Source organism: Marmota monax, unplaced genomic scaffold (genome assembly GCF_021218885.2).
Source record: "Marmota monax isolate L192 unplaced genomic scaffold, Marmota_monax_Labrador192_F-V1.1 WCK01_AAM20220418_F8-fsc00044, whole genome shotgun sequence".
Classification (NCBI taxonomy): Eukaryota; Metazoa; Chordata; class Mammalia; order Rodentia; family Sciuridae; genus Marmota; species Marmota monax.
The window spans coordinates 6,396,250-6,424,007 of NW_026695198.1; the positions used below are offsets into that span (position 1 = coordinate 6,396,250).

At 35.5% G+C, this 27,758-nt stretch overlaps 1 protein-coding gene across 1 annotated transcript in view; it reads right to left on the minus strand.

Annotated features, from left to right (window-relative positions):
- Positions 1 to 27,758, minus strand: part of Pxdnl (peroxidasin like) — a 471,071-nt gene that overhangs the window by 208,177 nt on the left and 235,136 nt on the right. Inside the window, exon 4 of the mRNA XM_058573993.1 lies at positions 16,988 to 17,059. Within this exon, the coding sequence (XP_058429976.1) occupies positions 16,988 to 17,059 (72 nt within the window). The remainder of the gene's footprint in view (positions 1 to 16,987; positions 17,060 to 27,758) is intronic.

A 27,758-nucleotide genomic window follows, 5' to 3' on the forward strand; every position in this document is an offset into this window, starting at 1 on the left:
AATATAAGAATTATTTACATAGAATTTACATTGTATTAGGTATTATAAGTAATTAAGTGATTTAAAGTATATGAGAGGATGTACATAGGTTTTATGCAACTACTACACCATTTCATGCCATTATATACAGATGACATAAGCATCCTTGGATTTGGTATCTGCAGGAGCTCCTGAAACATATCCTCTGCAGATACCAAGGAACTTGTTATCACCAAGTGATTCATATGCTTATGAAAGATTGACAAGCATCGATGTGGACTTCTCTTTTCTCCTTTTCGTCCTTCCTCCCTTATTTCTTCTCTTCCTTCCTTAAAAATAAATAAATAAATACTTAGTACCTGTATTCATTAGATTTTTGTCACTGTGATCAAAATACCTCACAAGAACAATTTCAAGGAGGAGAAATTTATTACGTGGTGATCATTTTCAGAGGTCTCTCTATATGGTCTGTCAACTCCATAGCTCAGGGACAAAAGGGAGGCAGAACATCAAAGTGGAAGGGCACGGTGAAGGGAAAGTTTCTCACCTCATGGTAGCCAGGAAGCAAAGAGAGAGATCTAGGGGGCAGGGATAAATAAATCCCCAAAGCAAACCCTCAATGACCGAATTCTTCCAACCTCACCCTACCTGCCTTCACTTAACCACATAATACATACTTTCAAGTTATTAATTCATCACATGGATTAATCTACTGATGAGGTTATAGCTCTCATAATCTAATCATTCCATCTCTGAATACTACTGTATTATCTCATGAGTTTTGGGGGGATGCTTCATTTGCAAATCGTAACAGTGCCTCAAGATCTCACAAGGAAGGTAGAGCTTTTTGCTGCCTTGCTGTCCTGCATCTGCCCTTGTGAGTGCAACCGTTACTAGATTTTCAGCTCCTATGGTCTGTGTAAAAGCTAACTCCAGCTTTTCGAGGATGGAGCCAGTAATTGAGTTCAGACTAACCAGAGGATTTAGACTCCTAGTCACTGTGATAGGGTCATTAGTGTGTATCTGACCACACAAGTGAGTCCAGTCAAGGCCAAAGACTCTCAACTCTTGACATTTTCCTAGCTTTGAGTATCAGGTTTTTCTTAATAAGAACAAATTGGAAAATATAAGGAGGTTGAAGGTGAAGTACTTTTTTTTGTACCATTATAATGTCTGAGAATAAAACTAACACCAAGGATATAGGACCAAGAAATGGAGAGGAAAACCTGTTCAGGACGGGTATGACTCTGTATAAATATAGATTATCATTTCCCTGTCTTTGCTGAAACCACTTTGAGTTTCATATCACTTAAAATAGAATGTATGCTTCATGATATACATAAAGGGAGGGAAGAGAAGAGTAGCTAAATGGGAATGCTGGCTCAAAAACTGGCTTTCATGGTAAGAAAAATTTGAGTGTATCTAAAAGGAAGTGGGTCACAAAGGAGAGGAGAGAAAAAGGCAAAGGAGAAGAGCCCCAAGGAATAGTATATGATAAATCCAGAGCACCGAAGGAAGGATGGTACCCAGAATAATATCAACAAGAAGTTGGTTAAGTATCCCAGGTCTTTTAAAAAGCATAAATGCATTTATTCTTTAAGCTTTTTAAAATTCTTTCTTGAAATGTATCATAACATCTGATTTTCAAAGGCTCATGTTGGACAAAAATGAATCCTTCCTAAACCAGTAAACAGAGCTGGAGGAGTCTGGATCCCCAGCAGCTTTCATGCAATTACGTCAAGAACAAATGCACATGTACGAGAAAGGGGTTTTGGCCACACCAGTGCTTCCAGGTGTAGAAAAATACATTAAGAAGATGACATTTTCATGGTTTCTGTCTCTTAGATACTTAAACTCAATGTTTATAAGAATCCATTTAAAGCCAAAACCTAATGGGCATATATGACTGGTACCTAGCATAGCTTTTATGCCAGATAAAGATAAACTTTAGATAATAGGACTTATAAACTATGGAAGATGGTTGTTAGGGGTGGGTGTTGGGCAGAAAAGGAAATATAAATCCCAGATAAGAATCAGATAGTATCTCTAAGGCATGTAAAACCTTTAAGGTAAAGAAAATCATTTTTAACTCCAATTGCACATTAGAATCTCCCATAAAAGAAACCACCAACGTCAACACCCTCCTCCTGAGAGTCTGATTTACTGTGAGGGTGGGCAGGCAGTGCTATTTTTATGAGCTCCTGAGTGATGTTATCATGCTGCCAATCCAGACAGCCTCTGGTTCAGGACACTACTGAACACCATTATGACAGAAATAAAAGTTTTGACTAATCTATCACCTCTCCTCTTAAAACATAAAGTAGAAAGAAAATTCAATCCAAAAATCTTATATTAATTGGCAGCAGTTGTTGTTTACAGAATCACTTCAAAATACATGCAGAACTATAACTGTTATTCTGTTCTCCAGCCATTCAACAACAGCAGTGTTTGAAGTCAAATGTGAGCCCCCTATGTCCCACCGATCCCAGCCAGTTGCAAGCACCTTGGTGCAAGCAATAGGGGACATGAGGGACACTCAATTCCACCCCCTCTGGCCTATTTCTCAGTGTGAGTGTCTGGGTCTTTTCATAGGAAATTTTAGAGAGCTCCAAAGGATATCAGAGAACTTTTGATTTTAACATCTACTTCCTGTTAAAGAACAAACTTGAGCATTTTCAAAGTCAGGATTACTCTTCACAGCATACAGATTTTATCTGCAATTGTGCAAGAAGAGAGAGAAATGCCCTTAAACCCTATTCTTTTCATGTAGTGCCCCTAAAGAAGTCCCACTAGGATTAAATTCACAGGTCAGTGAAGAAAGAATGGTATGGATTGGAATGGCCACACTCTTCCACCCATCCTGGCATGCAGCCAATCCTATTCCCAGGATGGGATTCTCTCAGGAGTCAACACTAAATAACATTTGATGAGAAAATAGTAATACAATATCATCTTAAACTTGTCACAAAGCCAGTTGGAAGACAAAATTAAATAAATCAAGAATGAGACTGAGGATGTAGTTGAGCACTTGCCTTGCATACACAAGGTCCTGGGTTCAATCCCCAGTGCCTCCCCCTAAAAGTGAATAAATAATGCAAGAACAGAACTATTACTATAAAGGTGCTAAATAATAGACTTTTACTGATTCTCAAAAACAAGGTCAAGTTGCCACCTCTGATGACCACACACCTGCCCTCAAGTCCTTCAGCTCCTAGGAAAGGCACAACAGTTATCCAAGGTATCCAGGAGGTTATTTCCAGTCTGAAATAGATTTTGATTCTACCCAAACTATTTAAGTAATAAAAATTTCTTATTTGGTATAATTCTACCCAAAGTTAACCCATTTTATTCCCTCTAGTTTGAGTAAGTTTATAGTATATTTAATGACAGAAGTTCCAACAAAATGACACATTTCTTTAATATAATTCCATCAGAATTCAGAGGGCATTTTTAAAGTGGGAATATGATTAGAAATAAGCTAATTCTAAAATATATATGAGGTCGTAAAAAAATGTTAAAGAAACTAAAATTAAAGACATTTTATTATCTGATCTGAAGACATACTATAAGTCAGTATAAGTAGGTTTGGCAATCAAAAGCAGGAATAAGAGTAAATTTGTACAATTGCTAAATTGTGAGGTAGTTATTTGTCCTCTATTATGTGTAAATAGCATTCCACCAATTTTAAGTAGGCAAATAAATTAGTTGTGATAAATGTAGTCATTGTGTGACAAATGTATACAATCATGATGTAAAGCATTTTCATGCTTTCATGACCCTTACAGTCAATCCTATCCTCCCAGTACTAGCCCTAGGATACTAGTGATCAGCTTTCTGGGGTTATAATTTTACCTTTCCCACAATGTCATATACATGTAATAAGACCATATGGAAACTGACTTATCTGGATCTTTTTGTTAAATTTAATGCATCTGAAATGTATCCAAGTTGTAGTGAGTGTCAGTAATCTGTCCCTATTTGTTGTTGAATAGTATTATATTTATTTACATGTTCTAAAATTACTTATCCATTCTTCAGTTGATGGAGACCATTGGGCTGTTCCCAGTTTGTTACGAATAAAGGTGCTATCATTAGTTGAGGAGTAGTCTTTCTGAGGAAATACGTTTTTGTCTCTTTGGAGGTAAGTAGTTACAAGTAGAATAGCTATGGCCTCTTCTTCATGTTTAACTTTTGAAGAAATAGCCAAAGAATTTTTCAAGCTAACTGTGTACCATTTTTAATCACTACCAGGAAATGCATGAGATAGTTCCAATTGCTCCACAGCTTCCCCAACATTTGACAGGTTCAGTCTGTTTATGCCACACTAAGAGATGCACAATCAGTGTTTTATGGTGGCTGTGACTTGCATTTCTCTAACCACTAACAGAAGTGAGTATCTTTCCTTATGCTTATTGACAATCATATTTATTCTTTGACAAAATGTCTTGTTCAAACATTTTGCACATTTTCAAATTAACTTATTTTTCTTATTGTTGAATTGTAGATGCCCCTTTTTGTTTGTTTGTGGTTCTGGGGATCAAACCCAGGTCCTTGTGCAAGCACACTTCCAACTGAACTATATCCCCAGCCTCTGGAAGTCCCTTTTATATACTAGACTGAAGTCCATCAGCAGGTTCAAGTTTTTTTGTTTTTTGTTTTTGGCCCAGCCTGTAGCTGGTCTTATTTTCTTGGTAGCGTATTTTAAATGCCTGTTTTTTTCACTTATCAATTTCTTTTAAAAATATTTTCTTTTTAGGTTTCATGCTTTTTGTGTCTTATCCAAACTATCTTTGGCTGACATAAGGTCACAAGCACATTTTCTTACCTTGTCTTCTAGAAGTATCACACTGTCAGCTCTTCCATTTAGGTGTAAGGTCTATTTTGAGTTAATTTTTGTATAAAATGTGAAATACAAATAGGATTCTTTTAAAAAATTTTTGCATATGTATATTCAATTATTAGAGCAGTATTATTTGCTAAGACTATCCATTACCCATTGAATGTTCCTGATACATTTGTCAAAGTAGCACTTCAATGTCTATGTATAAGTCTATTTCTGAGCACTATATTTAGTTCCATGGATCTATGTATCTAACCTTATGGAAATACCAGTCTTGATTGTTTTTTTCAGATTTGAAGTTATCTTGAAATTAGAGAGTGAAATGTCTCCATCCTTCATTTTTCATTTCAAAAAATGTTTGCAGTCATATGTTTTAACTTGTTGATTTCTAACTATTCCTCCACTCATATCCCCCAAAACCTTCTGAGATTCTGGTGGGAATTACATGGAAGCTATGGATCAATTTGGAAAGCATATGCAACAAAACAAGATTGTGTTTTTTCATTTATTAGATTGTCTTTGATTTGATAATTCTCAGTGTTCAAAGAGATAGAGACAGGATGCAAGCAGAGAAAGCTTTATGATTGTGAAAACCATACAAGCCAAAATACAAATTTTTGTATTGGGAAATTAGATGCTGCTATAACAAATATCTAAAATTGTTAAAGTGGCTTTTCTATTGGATAATGGATAGAATTGGTAAAATTTTATGATGCATGATAGGAAAAGTATAGACTGCCTTCAGTGTACTTTTAGAAGAAATATGAATGTTAAAAGACTACTAGTGAAGGCTCTGAAAGAAGTAAGGAACATGGTAGAATACCTTCTATTGTTTTTGGGAATTCATATCATTATAAACAATGCGATTGAAATATGGAGTAACTTCCGGAGAAGGAAACGGGAATATATTATTAGAAATTGGAAGAAAGGTCATCTTTGCTATATATTGACATAAAGCTGAACTGAATTGTGTTTTCCAGTTCTGTGGTTATCAGAACTTGTAAACAACAATCTCGGATATTTGGCTGAGAATATTTCCAAGTAATGTGTTGAACTGGTGGCCTGGTTTCTTGTACTTACAGCCAAATGTGGGCGGAAAGAGGCAAATTGAGTGCCACTGCCCGGCTGGCTGGGCAAAATAACCGGGGGGGGGGGGGGGGGGGTGACGAACAACTTGTGTACGTTGACACAGCAGGAGTGGGAGCCCTTTATTGTAGGACAACAGAGGTATTTATACATTTTACACAGCTTATCTAAATTAGCATAAACTAGATACATCAGTCAACGAATAAGGAATCTCCACACTTAATGGCTCGCTGGTGTTACTTCACAAACCACTCCCTCTGGCATTTTGCCAGGCGCCATCCAGACTTGTTTACAGATTCTAACTTTTCTCTGGCAAAATGCCAGGCGCCATCCTGACTTGTTTACAGACTCTAACAATTGAGGAAGGTGCTGTTAAGCTAAAAAGAATCTACATTTGACTTGAATAATCCTCACCTCATTCATATTCCAAAAGATGACAATAACAAGAGATGCACTGGCCAGGAAAGTTGCTCTGAAGAGAAGGCCAATGGCATCATTCTTCTGAAGAGCTTAAGGATGTGCCCATGATTCACTTAACCATCTCAGTAGAAACTAGAAATTTTCCATAAAGGGGCTATGGAATGCCTTCTTATCTTGTGGCACATCTTCTCTAATGATGTGAATCCTCAACATAGGCAGTGGAGACCCACAAGGCTTGTGAAAATGTCATTTTTGCAAAACACTGACAGTTTGAGCTGAAAGGAGTAGAGACACAACAAAGTGATAATAATTTTAAAAAATAAAATTCTTTTTGGACTTCCAAAATTCTACAGGCAACCAAACAAAGCTACTTCACTAAAAGCATTTTCTCTTCAAGAAAGGAAGACTGACTGTGAGGGCAGGGTCTTGGGCACAGAGGGTAGAGTAACAAGCTTGCAACGTAAGCTGTGAAACCTATTGTAATTTTCCCCATGAAGTCTTGAATTTGCTTGGAACGGATGGTTCTTTATTCTTTCATTTTCTCCCATTTAGAATGAAAATATCTATAATTGTTATTTTTGATAGCAGGTAACCTGTTTTCTAGTTTCATGGACCCACAGAGAGAGAGGAATTATTCCCCAGGATGAATCAGACCCAGAGTTTTTTCTCCATCTGAATATCTTCCACTTCTTTTCCTTTTCTTAATACAGTAATTGAGAATCTCTAGTAAAATGTTAGTGGAAGTCGTATGAGCAGACACATTTTCTTTGTTCGTCAGCCTTTCAACGTTGTGTGTGAAGACAGCCATGAACCTTTCCTAGATAACTATTATCAGGCTGAGAAAGCGCCTATATATTCTTACTTTGCAGAAAGTTTTTATCATGAATGAATAAGAAACTTTGCCAAATGCTTTTTCTATAGATATGGAGATGCTCAAATGATCTTTTGTCTTTAATCTGTAAATACAATGGATTATATATATATTTTTAAATACATTCATTATCCCTTTCATACATTACTGACCTCAATTTTCTAATATTTGATTAAGGAATTTTGCATTAAATTTACTACAGATATAAGCCTGTTGTTTTCTTTTCTCATAAAGCTTTTGTCTGACTTTGGTGCCATAAAATAAGTTCCAACTTGCAAAATGAGTTGGAAAGAGTCCCTTCGTTATTTTCTGAAAGAATTTGTACAGAATTAAATTTATTTGTTCCTTCAAGGTCTTCTATAATTCATTAGTGAATACATCTGGGCCTAGAGTTTTGTTTTTAACTGAAACTGTTTTACCTTTTATCTTTTTGTTCTTGAATGAACTTTACATAAGTTGTACCTTTCATAATTCTTTTCATGATATTGTTACTAAATGTATTGTCATGACAATGTTCATGATATTTCCTTTATGTCTATTTACTATCTGTAATATCTATAGTGATGTGCTCCTCCACTCATTCTTGACTCGGGTCATTTGTGTTTTCTCCTTTTTGTTCTAATAGTTTGGCATAAGCTTTATCAATGTTACTGCTCTACTCAGGGTCCAATCTTGCATTCTAGACTTTTCTCTGTTGGCGTTCTGTCTTCTGGATCTTTGATTGAAATTCCCATCTCTAATATTTTATTTCTTCTGCCACTGTGAATACAAGTTTCCCTGTTTTATCTACCTCCCCCCTTTTTTTTTTTGAACTGTGAATTGAACCCCTGGGATGCTTAACCACTGAACCACATCCCCAGCCCTTTTTTAAAAATATTTTATTAGAGAAAAAGTCTGGCTGAGTACCTAAGTATGTGGCTAAGTTGCTGAGACTGGTTTATGATCTCACGATCCTCCTGCTTCAGCCTCCAGAGCCACTGGGATTACAAGTGTGGACCATCACACCCAGCTAGATTTTTAAAGTAGAAGCTTGCATCAGTAATTTGAGATTATTATTCTTTTCAAATTTAAATATTTAATTTTATAAATTTTATCTAAGTACTACTTCAGATACATCACCCCAAATTTCAATATATTGTGTTTTCATTTTTAATCAGTTTAAAACATTTTTCCTATGATTTCTTTGACACATCAATTACTTATTAGGTCTAAATATTTGGGAATTTTCATGATAATTTTCTATTTTTGTTTTCTAGCCTATATTTTGATTTTAAAATACATGTTATTTCAGTCCTTTTAAATTTATTGAGATTTCTTTCATTTCCCAGAATATGGTCTGTCTTGGTGAATGGTCCTTTTTCACTTGAAAAAAAAAATTGTGTTCTTCTGCTGTTAGGTTAGCAAGATAGGTATGATTTGAGAGAATTACACCTTAGCAAAAGGTGTTTACATCTGGCAAAATTCATTATATAGTCACAAGTATATTCACTTTATTACATGCTTCTAAAATGGGATAATTTTATTTTCTTACATAAAAATCCATGGTTATAATTCTCACAGAGATAATGTCCCCTCCCTACACCACCTATTACCCTTCTGTAATTAGTACACAAGCAAGTTTTTCTTAGAAATAACTAAGCCTAATAGATGCATAAAATCACTTTTTGTTTTAGTCTCTGACTTTGTTAACATATTAAAAGAAATTCTGTTCATATAGCCAAACACACAGAAAATAATCTCATGCAACAGAGACAATACTTATCCTTGAAAAAGAATGTAGCTTGTCAAATTTTCAATTGACAAAAAAGATCAAAAAAAAAAAAGAATTAAATTTACAAATCTTTCTTTAATATCCCTTCCTCACTTCGTGCCCTCATGTTTTAGGATCAAAGGCTGTCTCCTGAAGACTATAGGAAAATCGGGAAGTGTATTTTCATGCTGATTGTGAATGATCTTGTCAGTAGCACAATTGGCCTTGCTACTCCCTACAACTGTCAAGTCTGCTGCACACATCTAATATGTATCCCTGCCTTCCTTAAAAAGCAATCTAAGCCAAAAATGATTAGGTAAAATAGAATCCTTAAAATAAAGGCAATGTGAATAAATCTTAAAGAATAAAAATCTCAGACATCTCAAGTTTCACTGTAGTTTTGTGGAGATAAACTAAAGTAAAATTGCATTGTGGAGCTATGATTAGAATTATGAAAAATTTCAAGGATTATATATTTCATTTGGGGTACCAAAAATCCCTTTTGAATAGGAATTCACAAGAGCATGGAATTGTGCTTAAAAACAGAAAGCAGAAATGCTTTACTCATGAGCATTACTTGACATTAGTAAGACCATTGCTATCAAAATATAAAGCATTTATTAATGAAAATTCTGTGCTCTTTAAATGGGCATAAGAACTTTTCATATACTAATTTTATAAATCACTCATGCATATATATTTGATGAAAATAAAATACAACACTTTTCACATTGATAAGGATTTTGTTCATTATCCTTGTTGTTAAAGAATTTACATTTAGTGATGCAAGAGGGCAGGCTAGAGGGAGGCTGCGTTCTGTGTCACTCTGTGGCCTGGGATTCAAGTGGTGGGAATATTATTTCTCTTCGAGTAATTAGAGGACCCTCAACAGCTGCTCCCTTGCAGGAATCCCAACTGCCATGTCCACACAGGACCCCAGTCACCATGCTGAGCAGGACCCCTAGCATTAGTGCCCACACAGGAACCCCAGCCACCACTCCTGTGTGGACACCCATCTACCAGCGTGGGGCTCTCCCAGGGGCCTCCATCTTGGTACAATGCAACCACTGCTACAGTTGCCTGCACCTGGGGTCACTGAAGAGGGTCTGGAGACTGCTGCCAGCCACAATACTGCATACCACAGAGCTGCATCTCTGAACACACTGCCCAACACCACTACCCAGCCCGACCCAACACCCCATCTCTGAAAGTAGCCACCTCCATTTTGGGATACTTTTGTGGCTAACTTGGGTTATCCTTGCTACCACAATTGCCATTTTTAGTTGGAGCAACTCCCAGCTTGGGACACCAGCTGGGACCTAGAAGCAATATCAAGGTACTTATAGTCCCCCAATTCCCCCTTTCCCCTGCAGCCACTAACCCAGTACAGTGCTTACAACTACATGGACAGTCCCTAGCTTGCAAAACCTTGTCCTGATCTGCCTGATACAAAACAGCCCTCTGCAATAGGTGTGCAGGCCCCAGGGCACAGCGCACAAGACCACTGGAGAGAGAGATTCCTACTAGGAAGTAGAAAGGGTGGGGGTAAGTGAGTTTAGAGACTAAATTAGAGACCGGGAATTATGAACTCTACAGGCGATATAAGACCAGGCTCCCACATCTCACGAGCAGGCCCCCCAAAGGAGATCCTTGGGATGCAGTCTCCCATCAGGACAGCAAGTGCTATGCCCCTCCTCCAGAAGTACTGCACCCAAGACCAACCCTCCCACCCTAATAACCTTCACCATCCCGAGGGTGGAGATACCAGCAAACAACAGACAACTCCACCTATTGGATGAGAAGAGAAGCAGGAAAGATACTGAACTCCAACAGAAATAATCCTTTAATTTTCCTTTGGGATTTTTGTTTCTTTTCTCTCTTTTTTTCTTTTTTCTTTTCTCTCTCTCTCTTCTCCCACCCTCACATCCCCTACATTTGTGAAACCAAGTACTTTTCATGGATTAGGCTACTGAGAACTAGGATGTCTGAATAGTATATTACAGTTGTGTTGTATATTCTTTTATTTCCTATTTTTATATTTTTTTATTTTCTTAACTTTTATGTTTGTTTTTTGTTGTTGTTGTTGTTGTTCTCTATTTTCTTCCCATTTACTTGTCTCTCCAAATCACATTCTCTCTTTTCACCTACTATTAGCCAACTTCTTTAGATTCCTCTTTCATGCTTTCTAAGTTCTAGTAACTCTATATCCTCATCTCCTACCTTCTTAACTTCTCATCCTACCTCCCACCCCCAGTTCTCTCTTTGTCCACCATCAGAAACTGTAGACCCTTTTGCAAACCTGCTGTTCATTTTGTACATAATAATTGAACTCAACATTTCTGTATATTGTCACAAAACCATAAATATCTTAATAGCCACTATTTAATTTAAGGTTGTATATGTTTTGTATTGGAGGAGATCAATATTAACAGATCCTAAAGTTAGAAGATCCTGGAATAACATATACCAAGCTCTGAAAGAAAATGGATGCCAACCAAGAATCATATCAAGCAAAATTAAGCTTTAGATTTGATGGTGAAACAAAAGCCTTCTGTGATAAAGAAAAATTAAAATAATTTACAACTAGAAAGCCTGCATTATGGAAAATCCTTGGCAAAATATTCCATGAGGAGAAAATGAAAAACAACAATGAAAATAAGCAAAGAGAGGTATTGCACTAAAGGAAAACCAATCAAAGAAGAAACCAAGTCAAGTAAAATATCAAAAATAAACAAAAATGACTGGGAATACAAAATCATGTCTCAATAATAACCCTGAATGTTAATGGCTTAAACTCAGAATCAAAAGACATAAACTGGCAGATTGGATTTTTAAAAAAGACCAAACAATATGCTATCTTCAAGAGATTCATCTCATAGGAAAAGACATCCACAGACTGAAGGTGAAGGGTTGGGAAAAAACATACCACTCACATGGACTGCGGAAACAAGCAGGTTTCTCCATCCTCATATCATATAAAGTAGACTTTACGCCAAAGTAAATCAAAAGGGATAAAGAATGATATTTTATTCTGCTTAAGGGAACCATACATCAACAAGACATACAATTATAAATATATATGCCCCAAATAATGGAGCATCTACGTTCATCAAACAAGCTCTTCTCAAGTTCAAGAGTCAAATAGAACATGACATAATAATATTGGGTAACTTTAACACACCTCTTTCACCACTGGATAGATCTTCCAAACGAAAGTTAAACAAAGAAACTATAGAACTCAATAATACAATCAATAACTTGGACTAAATAGGCATATTTAGAATATTTTATCCATCAATGAGTGGATACACTTTCTCTCCAATAGCACATGGATTTTTCTCTAAAATAGACCATATATGTCACAAAGCAACTCTTAGCAAATACAAAAAATTAGAGATACTACCTAGCATTTTATCAGATCATAATGGAATGAAATTAGAAATCAATGATAAATAAAAAATAAAAACTACTTCAACACCTGGAGACTAAATAATAAGCTATTGAATTATTGCAGAAGACATCAAAGAGGATATTAAAAAATTCTTAGAGGTAAATGAGAACACTGATACAACATACTGAAATTTCTGGAACACTATGAAGGCAGTATTAAGAGGAAAGTTCATTGAGTGGAGTTTATTCCTTAAAAGAAGAAAAGGACAACAAATAAATGACCTAACATTACATCTCTAAACCCCAGAGAAAGAAGAACAAACCAACATCAAAAATAGTAGAAGACAGGAAATAATTAAAATCAGAGCTGACCATCAATGAAATTGAAACAAAAGAAAACTGAAAAAATTGACAAAACAAAAAGTTGGTTCTTTGAAAAAATAAATAAAATTTGACAGACTCAGTTATGCTAACAAAGAGGAGAGAGAAAACTCAAATTACTAACATACATGATGAAAAAGGTAATATCACAAAAGACACTGCAGAAATACAGAGGATAATTAGAAATTATTTTGAAAACTTATACTCCAATAAAATAGAAGACATTGAAGGCAACAACAAATTTCTTAAGTCATATGATTTGCCCAGATTGAATCAGGTTGATATATACAATTTAAACAGACCAATATGAAGTGATGACATAGAAGATGCCATCAGAAGCCTACCAACCAAGAAAAGCCCAGGAACAGATGGATACACAGCTGAGTTCTACAAGACCTTTAAGAAGAGCTAATATCAATACTCTTCAATTTAATTCAGGAAATAGAAAAAGAGGGAGCACTTCCAAACTCATTCTATGAAGCCAATATCACCCTGATTCCAAAACCAGGCAAAGACACATCAAAGAAAATTTCAGATCAATATCTCTAATGAACATAGATGCAAAAATTCTCAATAAAATTCTGACAGATTGAATACAGAAACATATCAAAAAGATAGTGAACTACAATCAAGTATGGTTAATTCCAGGGATGAAGGTTAGTTCAACTTATGGAAATCAATAAATGTAATTCATCACATCAATAGACTTAAAGATAAGAGTCATATGATCATCTCGATAAATGCAGAAAAAGCATTAAAAAAAATACAGCACCCCTTCATGTTCAAAACACTAGGAAAACTAGAGATAATAGGAACATATCTCAACATGATAAAAGCTATCTATGCGCAAGGCCAACATCATTCTAAATGGAGAAAAAATGAAAGCATTCCTTCTAAAAACTGGAACAAGACAGAGATGCCCTCTTTCACAACTTCTTTTTAACATAGTATATGAAACCCTAGCCAGAGCATTAGGCAGATGAAAGAAATTAAAGGGATATAGATAGGAAAATAAAGACTCAAACTATTACTATTTGCCAATGTCATGATTCTATACTTAGAGGATCTGAAAAATTTCACCAGAAAACTTCTAGAACTAATAAATGAATTCATCAAAGTAGCAGGATACAAAATCAACACCCATAAATCAAAGGTATTTCTGTACATCAATGACAAATCCTCTGAAAGAGAAACTAGGAAAACTATCCCATTTACAATAGCATCAAAAAATAAAAATAAAATACATGGGAATCAACTTAACAAAAGAGGTGAAATACCTCTATAATGAAAACTACAAAATGCTAAAGAAAGAAATTGAAGAAGACCTTAGAAGATGGAAAGATCTCCCTTGTTCTTGGATAGGCAGAATTCATATTGTCAAAATGACCATACTACCAAAAGCACTATTCAGATTTAATGAAATTCCAATCAAAATCCCAATGACATTCCTCATAGAAATTGAAAAAGCAATCCCGAAATTCATCTGGTAAAATAAGAGACCAGAATAGTCAAAGCAATCCTTAGAAAGAAGCGTGAAGCAGGTGGTATCACTATACCAGATCTTAAATTATCCTACAGAGCAATAGTAACAAAAACAGCATGGTATTGGTACCAAAATAGACTGTAGACCAATGGTACAGAATAGAAGATACAAAGACAAACCCACATAAATACAGTTATCTCATACTAGACAAAAGCGCCAAAAACAAATACTGGAGAAAAGATAGCCTCTTCAACAAATGGTGCTGGGGAAACTGGAAATCCATATGCAACAAAATGAAATTAAGCCCCTATCTCTCACCATGCACAAAACTCAACTCTGAGTGGATCAAGAACCTAGGAATTAAACCAGAGACCCTGCACATAATAGAAGAAATAGTAGGCCCAAATCTTCATCATATCAGATTAGTCCTCAACTTCCTTAACAAGACTTCTATAGTGCAAGGAATAAAATCAAGCATCAATAAATGGGATGGAATCAAACTAAAACCTTCTTCTCAGCAAAAGAAACAATCAGTGAGGTGAAGAGAGAGCCTACAGAATGGGAGCAAATTTTTACCACTCACACATCAGATAGAGCACTAATATCTAGGATATAAAAAGAACTCAAAATACTTAACACTAAGAAAACAAATAACCCAGTGAATAAATGGGCTAAGGAACTGAGCAGACCCTTCTTAGAAGATTATATACAATTGATCAACAAATATATGAAAAAATGTTGAGCATCTCTAGCAATTAGAGAAATGTAAATCAAAACTACTGTATAATTTCATCTCACTCCAGTCAGAATGACAGTTATTAAGAATATAGGCAACAATAAGTGTTGGCAAGTATGTGGGGGGAAAGGTACAGTCATACATTGTTGGTGGTACTGCAAATTGGTGCAACCAATATGGAAAACAGTATGGAGATTTCTTAGAAAACTTGGAATAGAAAGAATCACCATTTGACCCAGCTATCCCAATCCTAGGTTTATACTCAAAGGACTTAAAAACAGCATAGTACAGGGACACAGCCTCCTCAATGTTTATAGCATCACAATTCACAATAACTAAATTATGAAACCAACCTAGATGCCATTCAATAGATGAATGGATAAAGAAACTATTATACACACACACACACACAATGGAATATTATTCAGCATTAAAAAAGAATAAAATTCTGGCATTTGCAGGTAAATGGATGGAGTCGGAGAATATTATGCTAAGTGAAGTAAGCCAATCCAAAAAAAAAAAAACCCAAAGGTTAAATATTTTCTCTGATAAGTAGATTCTGATCCATAATGTGCGTGGGTGAGGGGACATGGGAGGAACGGGGGAACTTTGGATAGGGCAAAGGGGAAGAAGTAAAAGGGAGGGCCATTGGGTGTAGGAAATAGGGTGGAATGAGGTGATCATCATTACCCTAGGTACATGTGTGAAGACAGGAATAGTGTGACTCTACTTTGTGTACAACCAGAGAAATAAAAAAATTGTACTCCATATGTGTACTATGAATTGAAATATATTTTGCTATCATGTATAACAAATTAGAACAAATAAATAATTTTTTTTATAAAAAGAATTTACATTTGCTTTGTGTGAGGATTCTGCAACACAGCAAAAAAATTACTTGAAACATTACACAATTTTTAAGGAAAAGATGAAGAAATACCCTTTATTATGGGGATAGCTTGCTAATCATGTAAAATAAAATTAATAAAAGAAAGTAAAAGCAATGATAATTTAAAAATATATATATATTTCAATGGTTGATCATATTTTAATACTGCAGTCTAACACTTTGGCTTTCTAAGAAAAAGAAATTCAAATGTCACTAAGCATGTTTATTAGAGAAATGATTGCAAATAGGTTTTTGAAATTAAGAAACCACAATGAAAATGAAAACAAAGTTGGGAGTCAAACACTTCTGATACAAAGGAATTTACTAACAACTAAAACTAGGACACATTCTACATACCTGAGTTTAAAAAATATCCACCACTTGTCATCAGTGGGGGGAAATCTCTTCAAATGTCTAATTAGAATCTGTATTGCATACACGTACAACTGAGAGAAATCTCTGAATAAAACATCAAGTTGCAGTTCAATAGCACTGTGAGTAGATAATATAACTTTTTTATATTGATGAATTCATATTTCACATTGAAATTCTGACAGGTGAATGTGAGGTTTATATGAGACATCAAATGCTGAAAAGTGCCCTAAGGTAGAAGTCAAGTCTGAGTTGTAATCATGTCACAGACTTTTAATTTGGGGCAAGTCATTTAATTAACATTGGATTTGATTATATCATCTGTAAAATGAGAAGTTGTATCTCATGTTCTTGGCATTACTACATCAGTTAAAATTTGGAACTTATTTCATAAATTAAGTAAAAGGACAACTATAACTTTTGCAAAATGACTATTTTGTGGCAAGTCATAAACTTGTCTGTTTGCATGCTAAGCTTAATCAAATCACAGCAGAAATATCTGCATTTCAGAGATTCAGAAACAGAGGCTTAGGGAAAGTAACTTTCCCAAAGTCCTGCAACAAATAAATGTAGAAGTTGAGATCCTAACTGAGTTGTCTATTTCCCTGCCTTCAGGCCAACTCAATCATATGTTCTGATTTTTATCCAAGTGATGACTGAATATTCAGGCATTCAAACTTCATGACAAAGCTTGAAATAATTGTTCAACTGTCACACGATTGCATTTTAAAATGTTTTCTAGTTGAACCATAACCACCAGTGATTCAATTAGAACATTTCTATTACTTACAGCTGTTCCAAGGATACGAGTCCTTTAAACGTTTGCTTATCTAGTTCATTAATTTCATTCTTGTACAGGTACCTGAAAAATACAAATATAAAATCACTTTAAACTGAAAAATTTGTACATATATCATATGGTTTGGATCAACAGTTTTAAACTAAAGTCATTGGATCTAAGGACCGTGCGTGTGTGTGTGGGGGGGGGGGTGTTCACTGATTCCCTAAAGAAAATATGGAAAACTGTGGTTTCATTTAAATATTTTAATTTGGTAAGAAAATGCCAAGGCTCTCATCGAATTCTCAAAGGTCTCCTTGGTCCAAAATATTAAGAAATTTAAAGTGACCATGAAGAAATTCTGACTAAGAGATCATATGTTACTGAGTAGCAACTTTTCTATGAAAAAAGTTTGACTATAAACAATTTTAAAAATCTACTCTGTGAAACTGAATATATTCACTTGAGAGTTATATTTTTTGCAAAGCTGGCAAATATCACCATATGAATCATCTTAATGGGATAAAAAAACATCTTAACAGATCCATAAGATATATTTTGGTCCTCCTGTGACTGGCACTGAAAATCCACAGGAAAGCATATTGCAGATTTACAAATATGATGTAGAACTAAGCTTAGGCAAATATATGATGGAAGCCATGTATGTGACATGTGAGGACTTTCTATGTTGTTTGGATTCAACCACAGGATTACAAAGTTATTTCATCTCTATGATCTTTGAGATTATCACAAAATGAAATCCTGGGTCATTTGTACGCCATGTGCCCGTCTGGGTTTGAGGCAATCAGAATTTCTGAATCTTTCCTCCAAGTGCTTTTAGAATGTGCCTTTGTGTACTGTGGATGGCCTTTGCCTGCTGTTTGGTTGAAAAGCCCTTTCCACATCCTACCCACAAATCCAATGCTCTTGGGTGGGTGATTCTACTATAGTACACTGCAGTCCTGATTGACTTAGATGGCATAGAAATCACCATTCTGGCTGAAAATGAAAGGAATGCTTCTTAAAAAAAAAAAAAAAAAAAACTGTTCGGTGAAGCTTTGGAAATTCCAATCTGATGTCTCTTCCCAGAGGTTAGAATCCCAAGAAGTTTATCAGAGTAGAGTGACTAATGTGGATTTATGTCTAACTGGAGATTTTTTCCCATGGTATTATTTGATACTATGAAAGATCAAAGATTCTTAGCTCTGCCAAACTTAATCAAGTTTCTTCTCCTATGCCAATGTGTACATTTCCTTATAGAATTCATTTTTAAAAAATAACTCTGCAAAGGTAGTTTAGCAAGAATTTTCCACCCTCACCATCTGACCACCTCAATATTTGATCATAATTATTTATCATAATTCTTCACTGCCCCATGACTGATATCTGGTCAGTCTGGCCTGCCTTCAGCAGGAATCCTGTTAGGTTGGTTGGTTCAGCTAGACAGAAATACTCCCAAAATTCTGTCTCCTCTCAGCAATTTTCTACCCACTGATATTCTTCTCCTTGGCTTATAAATCTCCTGGTATATATGGAATGCAGCCTTTTCTACCCTCAGGTCTCTCTTTCCCTATGGCAATAATCTCAAATAAAATATGCCTTCACAATTTTAACTTCTATCTAGCTCTGATTTTCTTTGACAAATCCAGCTAAGACCCAAAGTCACAAAAATGATAATAGAATTTTCTAGAACAATGTTATTTCAAGCAGATTGTAAATTGCATTGAAATGCAAATGAAAATCACAATTCGATATCACCTCACCCACCAGGATGGTTACATTTTTTAAGAAAAGCAAAACAAGAGAGGAAGTCTGCATCCTTCTTTGCTCCATAGCTTGGGATCCAAGCAGCAGGAATATTGCATCTTAGCAAGGTGGGAGAAAGAGGGACTTCACTAAAATTTACTACTGGACAGTCAGAGTATTTTACTGACTCAGAAATTTGGGTACATTGAACAAAGAAGAAAGAGTACATTGGAGCCAAGTGGGTTGTACCAGCAATAGCAGTAGCAGCCCTGGTTCACCACAGTGAGAGGGGATAACACACCGAGAAGCACTATGGGCAGATTTGGTACAGAAAAACATGCAATCAGAAAAAAAGGCTGAACTTAGTTGATCCAGACGTTGCACTATGAATTGGTGTTTAAAAGCACTTTGCATTTCTCAACAGGCAGTGAAGAACTGAGGTGGGCCATCTGGGGGAGGCCACACTGCAGCTGCAGCTGTGGGAGAGAGAAGAGAGGAGAAAACACTACCATAGAGTCCCAGCAAGTGTCTACCATGCAGCTCTGTAGAATGTGACACAGAAAAAAGGAAGGGAAATCCAAGTTGCTTTTCTTTTGAGTATGACATCTCACATGACCAGTTGAAGAGGGTCAGGAATCTGAAGAGGGAGTTGTGAATACAGTCAGGGGCTAAACCTGGGAAGGCTGTGCTTATGGGCAGTGAGGTGGAAGATTGGCCCTCCTGCCCCCTCCCCTGTGAATAGAATTCTTGGAAGGCTCTCCGGACAGATATTGGCAACTGCCAGGCCCAAGGGGTGCCCTAAGGTGCACTGATCCAATTTCTCCAGAGCAGACCCCACCCAACAAAGCCCCTGAGGCCTGATTAGACCCAAGTTCCATCCACCAGAATTCTGCAGCAGACCCACCCTGGGAGTGCATTGATCTGATGTGTGCAGACAAACTCCAACTGACAGTCCTTCCCATTCCATGCTACCTGATACTGGTGAGAAGGGAAGCTGAAAGCTATTTCAACCAGTTCAGTCTTAGGTCATTCTGACTGGCAGCTCAGTGAGCAACACAAACAGAGGAAGGGGTTTACAACCTCCATCCCTTGCTCAGTTTCTCCCCCTTTTTCTCTCCCCCAGTACATAGCCCAATGTTTAGTCAGCTATTTCACTGCTGTGACTAAAGGACCCAACCAGCATAATTGTATGAGGAAGAAAATTTTATTTAAGAGCTCAGAGTTTCAGTGGTCTTAGTCCATAGAATGTTGGCTTCATTCCATGGGGCTCCAGGTGAGGCAGGATATCATGGAGGATGAGTGTGGGGGAGGGAAACAGCTCACATGATGATGATGAGAGGGGAAGAGGGAGGAGAGGGGAGGGAAGGGGGAAGAGAGGGGAGAGGAGAGGGAGGGAGAGACTCCACTTGCCAGATACAAATATATACCTCATAGCCACGCCCCCAATGAGCCACTTCCTCTAGCCACTCCCCATCTACCTCCAGTTACCACTCAGTTAATCCCATCAGAAATTAATCCACTGATTAGGTTAAGGCTGTGATGCGATCATTTCTCCTCCAAATCTTCATGCATTGTCTCACACAAGTGATCTTTTGGGGGACACCTCACATCCAAATTATAACACTCAAGAAAGAATGGAAAAGATAGTTGGACATAGGCATTGAAATCCATTCTCATTTACTATTTTGACCACCTCAGTGGAGACGATTTCTTCATTTTTCACTAAGAATCTCTTCCTCCTTTTCTCCTCCTCCTCCTCCTCCTCCTCCTCCTTCTTCTTCTTGTTCCTTGCTGTGGTGATTGGTGCATGAATATATATAAAGGGTATGCATATTTTTTCCTCAATTTTAGGAGTTTTAATGTAGTTATTTTTCCATCTTCTTCTTTTGAGGGTTGGGATTTTGGTTTATTTTGGTTTTGTTGTTTTGTTTTTCTTTGTTTCTCTTATTTCTCTTTCTGTCCTTTCTTCTCACACTAATAGCCAAATTCTCTTGTTCTTCTCTCTCCATTTACTATTTTTCCTATTTTTTTCTCCTTTTTTCGTACAACCTTCACCTGCTGCATCTCTTTTGCATTCTCTCTGTTCACTTTTTGAGATGGTAAACTCTCTTCTACCACCCTATCATATTTTCTTTTCTCTTAATTAACTGTGTTTTTACCATATTTTAGAACTAATTGGTTTATCTAATTCCTGTCTCCACCATTAATGCAGTTGCAATTATTACTGCTGTAGATAATATATTTGACACCTATTGTTTGCTTTAATGCCAGATCTACCTTATGGTTATTGTTTATTGCTGTTGGCAATTTCTGTTTTTTTTTTCCCTGTGGTAATTAACATTGTAGATCCCATAGTAGAAAGCAGATATTTATTTTAATGCTATATAATGTTTGCATCAGTTGTTGGTATTGTTTATTTCCCCCATTCTGTGAGGTTGGGAACTTACAGGGACACTTTTAGTTCAGAAGGTAGAAACTCTGTTGCTGAACTAAACTTAAAGGACAGAGCACCTTGCTCCACACATAAAGTAGCAACACTCAATCTTCAACTGTACTTTAATACGAAGAATAAAAAGACAAAATTCCAAACTAACTACCAGGCCCCAGGCAGAAACATAGAGGGGTAAGCTCTTAGGTCCACTCATGGACATCAGCTACTACAGAAAAATGGAGAGAATTAACCAAAGTCTGTGAATATGACACCTATGAGGGGTCTCAATCTAGAACACCATAGGACATTTTGGCAAGTAAAAGTTGGGTCTAAAAAGACCCACATGTAAGAGTGGAAGAAAAATCCCTCTCAAGAGATGAATAATACACAGAAATACAAGAAAAATGAAAAAAAACAAGGGGACATGACACCTCCTAATGTTCAAAATTCACCATCAGCCAATGCTAAAATTATTTAAATGGATGAAATACCAGTAAATAATTCAAAAGAATGGTTTTAAAAAATGGCCAAAATAACACAGAAAAACAACTAAATGAATTAAGGAAGGCAGTACAGAATGAGATGAACATACAGATACAGGAAGCATTCAAAGCCCGCAAATAGACAAATCAAAAAGAACCTCTCCATGATATAATTAAAATGCCTAACATATAAAACAAGGATAGAATCTTAAAAGCCTCAAGATAAAAAAAATCAGGTCACATTTCAAGGCAAATCAACCAAAATCACTTGTGATTTTTTAGTACGAACTCTGTAAGGCAGGAGGACTTGGAATGATATGTTCCAACTCCTGAAGGAAAATAACTATCTACCAAGATTGTTATCTCCAGAAAAGCTATCCATCAAAATCAAAGAAAAAATAAAAACCTTCCAAAATAAGCAGAAACTAAGAATTCACACCTTCTAAGCCTGGCATAACAAAATTTACCTAAAGAAATACTTCACAGAGAAGAAATAAAAACCAAGCCCCAGAGTTCACAAATGAGTGACTAGCTAAGCAAATGAGAAACAGGACCAAACTAAACATGATAAATAAATCAAAATGGCAAGAATTACTAAACATTTCTCTATAATAACATTAAATGTAAATGGACTTAATTCTTCAATTAAAAGATATAAGCTAGCAGGATAGATGAAAAAACAAGACCTAACTATGTGTTGTTTGCAAGAGACACACTTTACATGCAAAGACAGCCACCATGGTTTAAAAGTGAAAGGATGGAAATTGAAATACAATTTGAATGGTTCATAGCTATGAGTTCCTACATAAGAAAATCAGGAAGATCCCAAATAAACAAACTAATGATACATGTCAAATTCCTTGAAAAAGAAAAACAAACCACTACTAAAACCAGTAGAAGGAAAGAAATAAGTAAAATCAGAGTTGAAATCAATGAAATTGAGAATTAAAAAATACAAAGGATCAGTGAAACAGATAGTTGATTCTTTGAAAATATAAACACTATTGACAAACTCTGAGGCTGACCAGAAGAAAAGAGAAAATCAAAATTAATAAAATTAGAAATGAAAAAGGATAAATCACTAGAGACATTATAGAAATCCAGTGGACCATTAAGGACTATTTTGAAAATTGATATTCCAATAAATTGAAAAATTTAGAAGAAATTGATACATTTGTAGACACATATAATCTGCCAAGATTGAATCAAGAGGATTTGAAAACTTAAACAGACTAGTACATTTTTAAAAAATGTTGGAAGCAGTTAAAAAAAAATCTTTCAATAAAGAAAAGCCCAGGAACAAATGGATTCTCAGCTGAATTCTAGCAGATCTTTAATGAAGAACTAATGCCAATACACCTCAAATTATTCCATGAAATAGAAAGGGATGGAACACTTCCAAATTTGTTCTATGAAGTCAGTATCACACTTATATCAAAACCAGACAAGGATACATCAAGGAAAGAAAATTCCAGAACAATATCCTTGATGAACCTAGGTGCAAAAATCCTCAATAAAATATTAGCAAATTATGTTCAACAACATATTAAGAAGATTGTACATCATGACAAAGATTTTTATCCCACAGATTCAGGGATGGTTTAACATACACAAATTAGAAAAGTAATTATCACATAAATAGAATTAAGAATATAAATCATTTAGTCATCCCAATAGATGCAGAGAAGGCCTTTGACAAAATACAGGACTCATTCATAATAAAAACACTGAAGAAATTATGGATAGAAATATGGATAAAAGGAACCTACCTCAACATCATAAAGGCTATATCTGAAAAATGCAAAGCCAATCTCATTGTAAATGGGGAAACACTGAAAACATTTCTTTTCAAGTCTAGAATAGGACAAGGATATCCACTCTCATCACTTCTATTTAATATAGTGCTAAAAATTCTAGAGCAACTAGGCAAGAAAAGTAAATAAAGAGACAAAAATGAGAAAGGAAGACAAATTATCATTATCTTCAGATGATATGATGCTATACTTAGAAAATCAGAAAAAGTCCATCAAAAGTCTTGAAGAGCAAATAAATTTAACAAAGTAGCAGGTTACAAAATCAACATGACAAAAATCAATACCTTTCCTATATACCAATAATATATCTGCTGAGAAAGAGATCAGGAAAAATATCCTATTCACAATAGCCTTAAAAAAACCTACTAATAAATCTAACCATGGAGGTGAAAGACCTCTACAATGAAAACTATAGCGCATTGGAGAAAGAAAGACCTCAGAAGATGGCAAAACCTCCCATGAGCATAGGAAGAACTAATATTGTTAAAATGGCCTTACTACCAAAAGCAATATACAGATCCAAAGCAATCCTCCATCAAAATGTCAATAATATTCTTCATGGATTTAGTAGAAACAGTTTTATAATTCATTTGGAAGAATACAAGAAGACAATTCTCAAAATAAAAAATAAAAATGACCAATAAATATATGAAAAAATCTTCAACATCATCAGCAATTAGGAAAGGGCAAATCAAAACCACACTAATATTTTACTTCATACCAGTCAGAATGACAGTCATCAAGAATGCAAACAGTGATAAATGTTGGAGATGATGTGGAGAGAAAGGGACACTTTTATACTGTTAGTGGGATGGTAAATTTGTATAACCACTATGGAAATCACCATGAAGTTTCCTCAAAAGACTAGACATGGAACCACCATGTGGCCTAGCTATACCATACCTCAGTATTTGTCCTAAAGACTTAAAAGTCATCATACTATGGTGATGCATGCACGCCCATGTTTATGGAAGCACAATTCACAATAACCAAACTATGGCACCAGCCTAAGTGTCTATCAATGGATAAAGAGATAAAAAAAATGTGATATACATACACAATGGAGCTTTATTCAGCCATAAAGAAGAATGAAATCATGTCATTTGCAGGAAAATGGATGGAACTTGAGATTATTATGTTAAATGAAATGAACCAAACTCAGAAGGTCAAGGGTCATATGTTTTATCTCATATGTGGAATCTAGAGAGAAAAAAGAAAAAGAAAGTTGGAAGGGCAGAGATATGAGGAAAATTAAACAGAGATCACTAGAAGAAAGAGACTAAGGATGGGAGAAAGGGTGGACATAGGGAAGTGTTAGGAGTGATAGTGGTCAAATGATAATGTATGTTTTGTGCGTGTATGAATATGTAACAACAAATCCAGTCATTATGTATAACTAGAATGCACCAATATAAAAATGTGGAAATAGAAAAAAAAATCAAAATAGCAAGTGTTGGCAAGTACAGAGAGAAATAGGAATCCTTTAGGTTAGGAATGTAAAGTAATGAAGCCTCTATAGAGTCTGGATGTTTCTTAAAAATATAAAATAGAATTCAAATGATACAATTATTGCACTTCTGATTATAAATCAAAAAAAAAACTTGAAGGCAGGATCACAAAGGGATATTTACACACCCCTGTTCACACCAACAAAAATCACATGGCTAAGAAATAGAAGCAACCCAAGTATCCATTCATGGACGAATGCATGAGGAAAAAAAGTGTGATATATACATGCAACAGAAAATTATCCAGCCATAAAAAAGGAAGAAAATGCTATAATATGGATGAATTTCAAAGATATTATAGTTAGTGAAATGTGCCAGTCAGAAGGGAACAAACACTGTAGGATGTCACTTATTTGAGGTGTCTAGAGTAAACTCATGATGACAGAAAGTAGAATGGTGATTGCCAAGGAATAAAGAAAAAGGAAACTGGAGTTATTCCTCAATAAATATTCAGTTTTGTAAGACAAAAAAATTCTTCAGACTGCACCACAAGGTAAACATACTAAATACAACTGAATTGTACATTTAGAAATGGTAAGATACTATATTAATGCTTGTGGTTTTCACCACAACTGTAATTTTTAAATAAATTTAAAGTATAGAGAATTTAATCATAATTATATAAAACATATGGGTTTAAATAAAGATAAAAATATATACAGAGGTGACAAGTATAAAGTTTAGCATAATTTCACTATCCTTTTTGTACTTTTCTAAATTTTCAAAATTTTTGAAAATAATTATGCATTAATCTATTACTTATATATTTTTACAATGAGTACAAATTTATTTATAAAATGTGTAAATCTGAAAAATAAATTCATCTATATTCTCTTTACCTTGGGAACTAATGTTACTTTAAAAAATTTCTGTTTTGTATTCATTTTCATTAAAATGTATGAAATATTTTGTCATTTGATTTTGACCATAACTAGAATTTGTTAACCAATTTATTTTTTTAACTCCATGCATGATTCTTTCCCTAAGCCCAGACAATTAAACATGTAATATTTTAGCTACAACAATAGTTAGACACAGAAAATAGCCACAGAAAACAAACATCAAAATTGGGGGTATTCAGTCTCAAAAAGTAATAATCTTGGTTAGACATTGAAATTTTTGAGAAATGCTTGGTAAATTAACTTTTTCTCTCCATTCTTCCAATGGATATTAAAAAAAAAAACTAATGGGCTATTGGACTGTTATGGTTTAGATATGAAGTGTCCCCCAAACACTCCTGTGATAATACAGGGTATTAGAGGCTCAATGATTGGATTATGAGAGTCGTAATTCAGCCTAGTTTAAATGGACTGATTGGGTGGTTACTGTAGGCAGTTGGGACATGTCTGAAAGTCTGTCCCTGGAGGCATGTCCTGGAAAGGTTAATACACCCTGCAGTGCCTCCTCCCTCTGCTTTCTGACCCCACAGGAGCTGGACCCTTCCCCACGAAGAGCTGCCTCTCCTTGGGCCCAAAGCAATGAAGTCAGCCATCTATGAACTGAGACCTCTGAAACCATGAGTTCCAAATAAACTTTCCCTTCTCTAAGTTGCTCTTAGAAAAGAAGGTGTTTTTATCACAGTGATACAAAAGCTGGCTAATACATGGGCCAAGGACTCTTATATAGAAAAGAGCAATGAAAAGAAAAACCTAAACTTTTCCAACCAACCACAGAATTAGTCCCAAGGAAAGAATGATAAAAACTCAGAATAGAGGATGGATCTGAGAACAGAGGATATCTGTGCCCCTGTTTCCTGAAGGTTGCTCTGGAAGCTGTCACATGCTACAGATTGGTTCCCAATCTACCATGGGGAAATAGAGCTGCCTATAGCTACAAGGAGCACCAAGGCAACAGTTGCCCTAATATGTCCCTAAGTTCTTCAGTGTGACTGGAAAGAGACAAATGTCTTTCCAGTGCCTGGTAGTGGATGTATATATCACCAAGAGTCATGGGACCTGGAAGTGAATTGAAGTTGTAATAAAGATATATCACAGTAGAGGGTTATTTGGCACTTAAAACACTGTGGCCAAAAAGAAACTGCTCTGATCTCACAAAAGGCCAGCACCTTTACATGAACACACTTAAGGACTCCGTAGAATCGTGCTCCACCTCACAGAATGAGAAAATCTAATATCTCCATTGCAGCAGTTAGATGTCTCATGAAGCATCATGGAAGCATCTTAGCTCAGATTACTATAATAAAATATTACAGACTGTATTATTTAAATAATAAATTTATTTTCTCATACTTCAGAGGCTGGGAAGCCATGATCAATTCTGGCAGGGTTCAGTCTTCTGGTGAGGGCTCTTTTCCTGTCTTCCAGAGGGCCACCTTTTTGCTGTGACTTCACATGGCAGAAAGAAAACAAGCTCTGGTGTCAGTTTTTAAGAGAGTACTACCTGCAGCGTGGCACTCACCCTCATGAACTTATGTAAATCTAATCACTTCTCAAAGATACCAATCCTAAATACCATCACGTTGGGGGTAGAGCTTCAACATATTAACTTGGGGAGAGGGATGAGCGGCCATCAACAATCAGTCCCTAACAGCAGCCTAGATTGAATAGAAGAAAAGAAGAATCTGTATTGACTATTCCAAATGATAAATTTACCCAAACTGGACTTGAAACAATAATTTTCTATCATCATGTGAAATGAAGTTCAAAATAGGAAATGGGTTATAAGAAAATAAAATTATATTTTACACTACTTAATATGTAAACTGACGTAGTCACACCTATCAGACATTCCATTTTATATTCTTGTGTTTACTGTGTATTCATGTTTGCATGGGAAAATATG